General features: G+C 37.6%; 1 protein-coding gene across 5 annotated transcripts in view; it reads right to left on the minus strand.

Moving 5' to 3' along the window:
• Nucleotides 1-12,692, minus strand: part of LOC101042189 (serine/threonine-protein phosphatase 4 regulatory subunit 1-like) — an 80,011-nt gene that overhangs the window by 39,254 nt on the left and 28,065 nt on the right. For 4 of the 5 annotated variants that reach the window (XM_074406702.1, XM_074406701.1, XM_039479402.2 and 1 more), the window contains exon 3: nt 12,007-12,139. In XM_074406702.1, the coding sequence (XP_074262803.1) occupies nt 12,007-12,104 (98 nt within the window). In that variant the 5' untranslated portion in view covers nt 12,105-12,139. Of the gene's footprint in view, nt 1-7,111; nt 7,230-12,006; nt 12,140-12,692 lie in introns of those variants that run through there. The other variant, XM_074406700.1, reaches the window with a different exon arrangement.

Consider the following 12,692-nt stretch of genomic DNA (forward strand, 5'->3'; position numbering starts at 1 on the left):
GACACCCTAAGGTGTGGGGCCTTCCCTAAGAGTGTACCCACATGCCCAGGAGGCCACTGTGAACTGTGGCTAGCTCTGGACCACCCAAAGACAGAAAATTAAAAATGAATAAAAAATTCTTTTAGACATCCAAAAAAATCTATGACCAGCAGACTGAACTATAAGACATGATAAAGAAAACCCTTCAGGCAGAAAGAAAATGACACCAGATGGAAATCTGAATATACAGAAAGGAATAAAGAGCACCAGAAGTGAAAACTACACATATATATATATATATATATATATATATATATATATATATATATAAAACTTTTATTATTTAAATCTCTTTAAGAAATAATCTACTAAGTTAAAAATAGTATTTTATTACTGTGGATTTATAACACATATATAATAAAATACACGACAAAAATAACATAAAGACCAGGAGAGGGGAAACAAAGGCATACTATGATAAGGTCTTTATACTATACATTAAGTGGTAAAATACCACTGGAAGGTAGACCATGGCAAGTTAAATATACATACCATAAATGCTAAGGCAACCACTAAAATGAAAAAAACAATGAATTATAACTAATAAACTATTTAAAAATCAACCTAAAACCACAAAAAAGTTCAATTAACTCAAGAGAAAGCAGATAAAGAACAAAAAGGGAACAAAACAGATGTGACAAATAGAAAACAAACAGCAAGATGATAGACTTAAGCCTAACTACACCAATAATTACATTAAATGTAAATGGTCTAAACATTCCAATTAGAAAAAGATTAACAAAATGGATAAAAAACAAGACCCAGCTACATATTACTTATAAGAAACACACTTTAAATATACAGATGCAAATAAATAATTTAAAAATATATTATGATAACAATAGTCCAAAGAAAGCTGGAGTATGCTAATATCAGATAAAATAGATTTTGGACCAAAGATTATAACCAAGGAAAAAAAGGTCATTTCATAATGATAAAGGGGTAAACTCATGAAGAAGACATAATTATCTCAAATGTATATATGCCTGATAATAGAACTTCAAAATACATGCAGCAAAAAACAATACAACTGCAAGGAGAAATAGACACAAGTCAATATCGAAGTCCAGAAACAAACCCACACATATATCAAGTGATTTTTTTTTTAAAGTTGAACAGCGAACGTCTTCAAAAAGTGGTGCTAGAATAAATAGTCATATTGGGGGACGAAAAAAAAGAACACTGACTCATTTCACACCAGACACCACAATTCATTCAAAAAACTATTTATCTAATGTAAGAACAAAAACATAAAATTTCTTGAAAAGAAAAAAAAATCTTTGTGACCTTAGTTAGGTTAGACAAAGATTTCTCAGGAGCCAAAGAACATAAACCATAAAAGAAAAAAACTGATAAATTTGACTTTATCAAAATTTAAAACTTTGCTCCCTAAATCACACCACTGAGAAAATAAAAATGATGAGCCACAGAATGGAGAAAATATCTGACCAAAACTGGTATCCAGAGTATATAAATAATCCTTATACTCTCATAACTCAATAATAAGCAGACAAACATCCCAATTAAAATAATATGTGTTCATAAATGATCCCAGGGCATTATTAATACTAGTAACTGAAAGGTGGAAACAACCTAAATATCAACTGATGAATGAATAATCATAATACTATGTATCCATTCAATGGAACATTATTAAAGGAATGAGGTACTGATGCATACTACAAAATGATGTTGCCTTTTTTTTTTTTTTTGAAACACAGGGTCTCACTCTGTCATCCAGGCTAGAATGCAGTGACACAGTCTTAGCTCACTGCAGCCTTGAACTCCTGGGCTCAAGTAAACCATGGATGAATACTGAAAACAGCGTGCTAAGTGAAAGAAGTCAGTCACAAAAGAGGACATACTATATGATTACATTTCTATAAAATGCCTGGACTAGGCAAATCAGTGAAGACACAAAGTAGATGAGTGGTTGCCTAGCAGTGGCAGATTGGAGAGGAATGGGTAGTGGTTGCTAATGGGAACCAGATTTCTTACTGAGGTGATAAAAATGTTTTCAAATTCATTGTGGCAATGTTGCAAAACTCTGAATATACTAAAAACCATCAACTTATACACTTTAAAACAGTGAAATGTATGACCCTATGCAAACTAAATCTCAATAAAGTTGTTTTATTCGTTTAAAAAGCAAAAGATTTTAACAACTTCACAAAAGAAAATGTACAAACAGCCAAGAAATACAAGAAAAAATTCTCAACATCACAAGTCTTCAGAAAACTACAAATTGGCCAAGCACGATGGCTAACACCTGTGATCCCAGCACTTTGGGAGGCCAAGGCAGGTAGATTGCTTGAATCCATGAGTTTGAGACCAAACTAAGCAACATGTTGAAACCCCGTCTCTACAAAAAATGCAAAACTTAGCAAGGCATGGTGGCATGCACCTGCAGTCCCAGCTACTCAGGAGGCTGAGGTGGGAGGATCACTTGAACCCAGGAGGTAAAGGTTGCAGACACCTGAAATTGCACCACTTCACTCCAACCTGGGTGACAAAGCGAGACCCTGTCACAAAAAAAAAACAGTCAAGATCATGAAAGAGAAGGATAGAACGTTCCATCACAGATGGAGGGGCCTAAGGAGACATAGCAACTGTAAATGTAATGTAGCACATGGGATCCCCGAGCAGAAAAAGAACATTAATGAGAAAATGTAGACTCCAAGTGAAATCTGTAAGTTATTTAACAGTGTACCAATGCCAATGTTACCTTCTTAGTTATGATAAATGTGTCATGCTTATTTAAGCCGTAAACGTTAGAGCAGTTTCCTGACCTCGGCACTACTGATATTTTGGAGTGGGTAAGTCTTTGTTGGGGGCAAGGGGCTGTCTGGTGCATTGCAGGATGTTGAATAGCATCCCTGGCCTCTACCCACAGAAGTTAGTAGAACCCCTGGTGCCCCAAGATGTGACAACCAAAAATATATCTAGACATCGTCTAAGATCCTTTGGGGACAAAATTACCCATAATTGAAAGCCACTGCATTAGAAGCTGGGCAAAAGGTATTACGGAACTAACCCTCAGTACTATCTCTGCAACACTTCTGTAAACCTAAAATTCTTTCAAAATAAAAAACGTAAAGACAAAATAAAACACAAGGCCAAAAATGCAAAAGCTACAATGAGGTAACACTACAACTATTGGAAGAACTAAAATTATCATGACAATACCAAGTGCTAGCAAAGAGATAAAATAAGAATCCACAGACATTTGTGGAAGTACGAAATAGTACAAGCAATTTGGAAAACAGTGTGGCAATTCCTCTGAAAGTTAAAACATACACTGACCAGTCAACCCAACAATTTCACTCTTAGGCATTTGCCCATATGAGATGAAAACCTACGTCCACACAAAGTGGAATGAAAATGTTCATACAGGCATCATTCACAACAGCCATGAAGTGGAAAACTCCCAGTGTTCCCTGAACTGGTAAATACAATACAAAACACAGGATATCTGTGCATACTCAGCAGTAAAAAGGAATTAGCTATTGATAACAACAGGGATGAATTTCTAATGCATTTTGCTAAGGAAGAGAAGCCAGACATGTAAGATTATATCCCACAGGACTGAATGTATAGGAAATTCTAGAAAAGGCAAAATATTTTGAAAACATCAGAAACAAGGTCAATATTTGCCTGGGCCCATGGTGGTCAGGGAGGGAGGGACTGCCAGACAGCAAAAGGGCAAATAAAGGCACTTGTCAAGTGCTTGAAACTTTTGAACTCCACTGTGACAATGGTTGGATGACTGTATACATTTACCAAATTCATCCAAGTGAACGATTAAAGTGAGTGAAGCTTAACGCATGTAAAGTATACCTCAATAAAAATTCTTTAAACAAAGACGCTGAGAAGGAAAAGAGTCAGGGCCAACAGCAGTGCCCTGGGGTGATCTGGAGGCCACTGTGTTCAAGCAGAAGAACTGGAGCTACTGAGGGCTTTCTCTGATCAAGTAGAAAGAGACCCGACTGCCTCTGTCCACTTCTCTGAGCAACTGACCCTCCAGGAATAATGCATGTCATTTCTGGCCATGCATGCATCAGAAGAATTCACTTTGAAAACCCACCCTGACTTGCAGGAAAAAAAAAAAAAAAAAAAGACTAAAAATGTAGAATTTAAAGGTTCAGTCCTTTGGCCCAGGATACCATCGGAAGAAATCCATCAACTCAAGCCTGTACCCAGAGAGATTTACATCGCCCTTGGGATGAAAGATCGAGATCTGGAAGCCAAGAGGTTTGGGAAAGTCAAAATAGACACTGCAAAGAAAGTCACTAATTACATTTCACCGGACCACATTCATTCAGCTTCCCTTGGGAAATCAGGCAACTAAGATTCCCCAATCTGCTTCTAGGGCCATAGAACAGATAGGCAAATTTGCATCCAGCCTCAAATGATCGCAAGGGACCTGCCCTCTTAAAGAAAGCGAGGAAAGGGATAAGAGAGGACACCTGAAGCAGAGACAACTCTACTACAGAATAGGAGAGAGCTAAAGACTCCAACAAATTGGTGCTTTGGAACCACTACCTTGGAAAAATCTGGCTGCTGTACATTGCAATGACCTGGAGAGCCCGCAGTGGATGAGCAGAGTCCAGAAGCCTCGCCTCAACACTTCTCACTTGTTTGCTAGCTTTAATAAGATGAAAGAAGAAAGTGGCCCTCTGGAGAGACAAACCATGCCTGTACTCGGAAGAGTGCAGGGAAACCCAGCGAGATGACATGTAGCAAACACAAAGCAGGGTAGCGGCACACCGTAAGTACTCCATGGTGCCAGCCACTAGGATTGCAAGACAAGCAAGAAGCTGCCAACAACAAATGAACAGAGAGAAGTTTACATAAATTATGATCTATCTACATCCTGGCATACCATGTAACCATTTGTATGGTCTTAGTATCTCTAGATATGTACTAAGTTAGAAAGATGTCCATGATACATTAAATGAAAAGAGGTGAAAAATTTTGCATATGGCATGAGCCTATTTCTTAATACAAATTACATTTAGGTATACACGTGCAATACATGTACACATAAATACATTCATATATATATATATATACTTATTTAGGAAATAATCTAGAAGGATATTCATCAAACTTCACAAGGTTGTACTAGAGGAGGGAGGGAAACTCTATTTAAATTCCTGAAGTTGTTAAATATTTCAATGGGCATGTATTATGTTTGTGATTTTTTTTTTAAATATAAAGAGGATGGCCAGGAAGACCAAGGCAGGCAGATCACCTGAGATCACAAGTTCAAGACCAGCATGGCCAACACGGTGAAACCCCATCTCTACTAACACTACAAAATTTAGCTGGACATTGTAGTATGTGCCTGTAATCCTAGCTACTCGGGAGGCTGAGGCACAAGAATCACTGGAACCTAGGAGGCAGAGGTTGCAGTGAGCCAAGATCATGACACTGAACTCCAGCTTGGGCAACAGAGCAAGACTCCATCTCAAAAAAAAAAAAAAAAAAAAGGATGGCTTAATTTTTCATGGCAACATAACCAATGTTCCCCGGAAAATCCAATCATGGATTAGCCCTCCATGTCTTTGTTCCTTCTTTCCCCAATCATTCAGTTACAATCATGTGTTTAGCCCAACCAGCTCTAGACTCAGTGTGAGAAGCTTGGAATGCCAGGACGAGCAAGGTCCAGGCCCTGCTCTTAGGAGCTTTACGAACTAGGCCCGGAGGTAGACAAGAAAATTATGAAGACCAGCAGGAACAGGTCCCACAGAGAGCGCTCACAGAATATGACAGAAACACAGAAGAACACAAAGAGGCTAGCCAGAGAGATGAGGAGTGTGACGATGAGAAGCTCTGCCGAGACCCTGGCTGCTGGAATGATGAGACAAGGACTTTGAGATAAGCGCGAACAGTATGGAAAGGTCTGGAGGAAACGCTGGACACACTGGGCAGCTAAGGAACGTGGGAACTTTCCGTCTCTTCCACTTGACTTTTCTGTAAATCTAAAATGCCCTCAAAAATAAACCCTGTTAATTAAAGAAAGAATGGGAATGAAATACTCTTTCAGACAAACAAAAGCTGAGAAAATTCACTGACAACAGTCTTGTACAAAACAAAAATTGTTAAAAGAAGGTCTTAAGGCAGAAAGGATTCCTAATAGAAATTGGCAGGTTACCAAAAAAAAACAAAACACATCGAAAATGGTTAAAAAAAAAAAGATGGCAAATATTTAAAAATCTATTTCTTATTTGTAATTGCCTTAAGATCACTGCTATATGAAGCACACGCTGTAAACAGTATTCTGAAACATATGAATTGTGTAGAAGTAAAACGTAGGAAAATAACAGCACAAAAGACAGAGGAGGAGAAGCAGAAGAACACTGCTGTGAGGTTCTTATGCAACATCTCCAATTATATGGTATGCAAAGTGGTATCATTTTATTTGAACATATGTCATGATGAATGAAAAAATTATACTGTAATTCCTAGAACAATCAATTAAAATTTTTAAGAAGAGGTACTGTATAACAAATAAGCCAAAAGTGGGGAAAAATGATTTTTTTTAAGGCAGGAAAAACAGAAAACAAGAACAGTTGAGATAAATAAAAAATAAATAGTAAGATGGTAGATTTAAACAAACCACATCAATAGTAACATCAAATGGAAATGATTTAAACATTCAAATTAAGAGGCAGAGATTATTCAGTTAGATAAAAAAGCAAGACCTAATTATATGCCTTTTATAATAAACACACTTTAAAGATAGATAAGTTAAAAATAAAAGTATGAATAAAAATACACCACACAAACATTAATCAAAAGAAAGCTGGAGTGTATATATTAATATCAGACACAGTAAGCTTCAGTAAAGGAGAATATTGCTAGGGAAAAAAAAGGGACATGATCCAGTGTTAAGAAATCAGGCCCGGCGTAGTGCCTCACACCTGTATTCTAGCACTTTGGGAGGCTGAGGTGGGTGGATCAACTGAGGTCAGGAGTTTGACACCAGTCTGGAGACCAACATGGTCAACATGGTGAAACCCCGTCTCTACTAAAAATATAAAAATTAGGCAGGCATGGTGGCGCTCACCTGTAATCCCAGCTACTCAGGAGGCTGAGGCATGAGATTCGCTTGAACCTGGGAAGCAGAGGTTGCAGTGAGCCAAGATCACACCACTGCACTCCAGCCTGGGGTATAGAGCAAGACTCTGTCTCCAAAAAAAAAAAGAAATCAATTTATTCAACAAACCAAAACAATACTAAATGTGTATGTGCCCAACATCAAAACTTCAAAATAAGTAAAACAAAAATCAAAAGGAAAATCCACAATTGTGGTTACAGGTGACAACATTTCTGTTAGTAATTGACAGAACAAGTAAAACAGAAAATATGTAAGCATGTATTAACCCTTAACCTAATTTATAAGATACCCAAAAACTGCAGTGCATTGCACTGCACATTCCTTTCAAGTGGATACAGAAAAGTTTACTAAGATAGAACACATTCGGAGCCATAAAGTAAATCTCAACAAATTTAAAAGGGAAAAAACACAAAGTATGTTCTCTGACCACAAAAGAATTAAATTACAAATGAATAACAGAAAGATTATCTGGAAAATCCTCAAATACCTGGAAATACAACAACACACTTCTGAATTACTAAATGATCAAAGGAGAAATCATTATTAACATTAAAAATACTTGTGCTGAGAAATACTGAAAATGTTATATATCAAAACTTGAGGATGCAGCTAAGATAATACCTAAGAGGAAACTGTACAATATTAAATGCGGATGTTACAAAAGAAAAGCCAAAAAAAACAAAAAAATTAAACTAAGTATCCTTCAAGTAAGAAAAAGAAAAGCAATTAAATCCCAAAAGTAAAAAAAAAAAAAAAACAAACCTGAGGGGGAAAAAAAATACAGATTAGAGCAGATATTAGTGAACTCTTATAGAAAAGAAATACGCCACAGGAAACAAAGCCAAAACTTGATTCTTTGAAATAACTAATGAAATTCATAACCTTCTGGTAAGAATTATCTAGGGGGAAAAAAAGAAAGAAGGCACAAATAACAAATAACGGGATGGAAATGGGGCCACACTACAGATCTCGCAGACAATAAAAAAAAAAAAAAAACAAAGAAAGAAATTGCCATTTTTCAACTCAGAATGAAGTAACAGATTTAAGCAATGATTATTTGTGAACTCTGAAATCACCAGAAGAAAGATTGGTGAGGAATTTAATAATGAAAAAACAAAACACCTGAGCCCACTGCTCAATATGAAATCTCTAAAAGTGTGACAACTAGACATTGTTTCCTGATGTTTTGTAATATGAACTTGACAAAACATATGAGGTTTTGCTTTAAAAAGAAATTGAAGCGGCATATAATCAATTCTCCAAATGTAGTTTTCAGTTTACAGAAAAGACAGGGCAAATGATACCACAAGAATGATGACCACCAACTACAGAATGTGGAAAATTCTCTAAGCTAATAATTCCTTCAACGAATAGATGATATAGAGAAAGATGAAAGAGAGAACCATTGGAGATTAAAAGGAGTTTGAGATCAAAAGGAAAAAAAAAACTATAAACAAAAACAGATTTAAGAGACACATTTACCTAATGAAATGTGTAGACCTTATTTGGATCATGATTCAAACAAATCAGCCATAAAAGGTATTTTTGAGATAGTCAGGAAAACTTGGTTCAGTTTCTTTGTCTTTTTTGGCTTTTCTTTTGTAACATCTGCATTTTATATTGTACGGTTTCCTCTTAAGTACCTAAGGACATAGAATGGTAAGCTGGAAAGCATTGTTGTTGATTTTGTTAAATGTGATGATATTACAGTCAGATTTGCTCTAAGTTCTTAACTGGATAAAATATGATGTCTCAAATTTCCTTTAAAATGCCCAACCAAAAAAAAAAGCACAAAACTTCTGCAGAGAAAATGACCAGACTGTATTGGGAAACTAAAGAAAACCTAGATAAATGAAAAGATATACAATGTTTATGGACTAGAAATCTACATATTGCTAAAAGGGCAATACTCTCCAAATTGACTTATAGATTCAATGCAAACCCAATCAAAATCCTAATAGATGTTCTGTTTTGTTTTATTTTGTTAGAATCTGGTGAGCTGGATTTAAAATTTGTAAGGTAATACAAAGGACCAAGAATAGCAAGTCATGCCAAAGAAGAAAAACAAGATGGGAAGACTTGTTATATCAAATATCAAGACTTACTATAAATCTACAGTAACCAAAACAAGGCAGTATTGGCTGAGGGAACCACTGGAAGAGAAGAGAGAGTCCAGACAAAGACTGTAAACAGAGGCTGGACTATAACAGAGGTGGCACTCCAGAGCAGTGAGGAAAGAACACATTTTGGATAAATGACACTGTGACATTAGAAAAATGAAGCTAGAGTCATTTTTCAAATGATAAAGAAAAATTAAGTTCAGGCAGATTACAGAACTATAGCATATCTCTTTCAAAGGAAAAAAAATAAAGCCTTTAAAGCAATACAAAGAACTAGAGAAAAAAGCTTCTCAATGCACTAAGTATAAAGGAAAATGTCAATAAATTTAACTACATTAAAGTGAATAGCTTGTGCGGCAGGCACAGTGCTCATATCGTTGAGGCCAGGACTTTGAAACCAGCCTAGACAACATGGTGAGACCCTGTTTCTATGCAAAATAAAGTCACTGGGCATGTGCCTGTAGTCACAGCTACTCAGGAGGCTGAAGCAGGAGGATCTCTTGAGCCCAGGAGTTTGAAGCTCCAGCTGTGAATTGCACCACTGCACTCTAGCTGGGTAACAGAGCAAGACTTGTTACCTTGCTACCCAAAGTCTCAAAAAAAAAAAAAAAAATGAATAGCTTCTGGTCACCAAAAGAATACCACAAAGGGAGTTTAAACACAAGCCACCAGTTGAAAGATGTTTATCATACATAATTAACAAAGGTTTGAAATCTAGAATACACACAGAATTTCCACAAATCAATAATAAAAAGACAACCCATCTTCTCCCTACCAATTCAACCAAAGATTTGAACAGGCACTTCACAAAAAAGAAATACGAATGTTCAACAAACATGTGAAAAGGTGTTTAAACTCATAGTAAGGAAAACAAAAATTCAGATCACAAAGTGATATCGTTATATACACTACCAAACTACCGGATTGGCTAAAATACAAAAATCTGGCAATACCAGTTGGCAGATAAAATGTAGGGCAAAGGTAAGGCTGGTGGGCATGGTGGCTCAAATCTGTAATCCCAGCACTCTGGGAGGCCGAGGCAGGTGGATCAACCAAGGTCGGGAGTTTGAGACCAGCTTGGGCAACACAGTAAAACCTCATCTCTACTAAAACTACAAAACTTGGCAGGGCATGGTGGTGGGCACCTGTATTCCCAGCTACTTGAGAGGCTATGGCAAGAGAATCGCTTGAACCCAGGAGGCAGAGATTGCAGTAAGCCACTGTACTCCAGCCTGGGCGAAGAAGCAAGATTCCATATCAAAAAAAAAAAAAAATAGTAGGGCAAAGGTAGGAGTATAAATTGATATAACCACTTTGGAAAACTGGCATTGTCTACTAAAGTAAAAGAGAAGCATGCACCGTCACACGGTAGTTCTTTCCTGAGTACGTGTCCTATAGAAATGCATACTTGTGTGTCCCCAGATACAGCTACAAGACTGTTCACAGGAAAACTGTTTGTAATAGTCAAAAAGCTTTCAGTTCTTTAACAATAGTAGTTGGATAAATGTCAGTATATTCAAGAACGCTATTACAAAAAGAACAAATTCAAACTATTAATATATGCAAAATCTATAAAAGTAACATATTCTACATGATTTCACATATATAAAGTCCAGAAACAACAAAATTAAATTACATTATTTGGCGGTAGATAGGTGCCAAAACTAGAAAGACAAAAAAGAAAAAGAGACATCATTCAGGATATCATCATTCCCTAGCAAAAAAGGAGAATAATACTGGACTCACCTGCAACATTAAATGGATTCATCCAGTAACATCCTTGTAAGCTTGCTATGATGTAATAGATGAAAGGGCTTAGCCTATATTTGGCATGGAATGTAATTTTTCTTGTTTCTTTTTCTTTTTAATAGAATGTAATTTTTAAAATTCAGAGTCAGTGAAGTTAAGGAGAGAGTGGTATAGTTAGGGATACATGGGGAGGGACAAAGTAGGGAAGCTCAGAGGACAGTTTAGAAGGAGACAAGCCAACGTTGCAAGTGGTGTGAAAAGGCACCTGTAACAGCCAAGGACAAGAGAGGACAGAGGGCAAACCTGAGGGAGACGAGGGATCCAGGGCAGACGGCCTGTTAAAGGGCAGAACAGGAGGAGACAGACTTTCAGCTGAGAAAGGAGGGGAGAATGCTTTCAGATTCACAGAAGTTTGGGTAGAATGTAAATGGAAAGAGAAGCCTTAGTTTCTGCTTTCTTGAGGAAATTAAGAATCGTCATCTGCCGAGCCAATGTGAGCCTGGAGTCGAACACTGCCAACACCACACACAGTGACAATGGAGCATGGCATGACACACTGCCACCGAGGTCCCTGATGCACATTGCAGTCAAAAAACAAAGCGGGCAGACGATGCTTCCAACTGATGCTTCTTGGTGCTTCTCAATTAAGGAATGCATGACTTTTCTGAGTATTGCGTATGTGAAAGAAACTCAGTTAGCAATCCTAATCACTTAAACACCATGAAATTCATCACCATTTCCTTCCTGGCTTACCAGGTGGTCAGTAAAACAGTAACAAAAATAATGAAAAAGCCTAATAAGATGGTACCATTCAGACACAACCCCAGCATCCTGGTGACCATCTGTATCCCACCTACCTCAACATCTATCAAGTCTCCTCAAACCTGTCACAGAGAAGTGGCCCCAACTATCAGCTTAAAGCACACAACACAGTTGTCAACACACTGCACACTGCGCAGGACTAGTTGGACTTACCGGTTGAAGGTGTTCTCGCTGAAGGCATACTTCTCCAGGCGAGTAAGCGGAGGCAGGTTATCCTGGCCTGGAACGTCCATGAAGGCTGTTACTCTCATGTTGTTGCAATCTGGACCATAGTCTTCAAATCCATCTAAAGAGGAAGAGTGGGGGAAGAAAAACAACTCAAAAGTGCACATCAACTGTGACAAGGCACACTTGGGTCAAGACATGGCCTTGTGGCATGCTTTCTACCTTCACAAGAAGCCCTTTCACAGCTGAAGTCTCTCAGAATCACAAAGTGGAGAATTCAGCCAAAATGAAATGGTCAGTTGAAGAACCCCGAAAGAATAGTAATAGGTACGAGAGTCACAGAGAAGAGCCAGATGCCTTTCTTTTAGTGCAGGCTGTCTAATGCATGGGCGAAGGGAACCACTCCTCTACGAGAGAACTCAGCAAGTTAGCAGATGCTCACCTCTAAGAAAAACAGCCACGTGGGGCTGTGCAAACAGGTTAAAGCAGTCAAAGGAAAAACAAATCAGTTTGGCCTGGTTAGCCAAGACACTGACAGAAAGTCCACTCCACATCTAGTCTGTTCTAAACGTACTTATGTAACCTCATAGATGCCATGACATACAGTCCCATCCATCCATATCTGTGGTCCTACAACACCCAACCACACCTGTTCCTCCAACTTATTCTGGCCA

The sequence above is a fragment of the Saimiri boliviensis genome, chromosome 9, assembly GCF_048565385.1.
Source record: "Saimiri boliviensis isolate mSaiBol1 chromosome 9, mSaiBol1.pri, whole genome shotgun sequence".
Lineage (NCBI taxonomy): Eukaryota > Metazoa > Chordata > Mammalia > Primates > Cebidae > Saimiri > Saimiri boliviensis.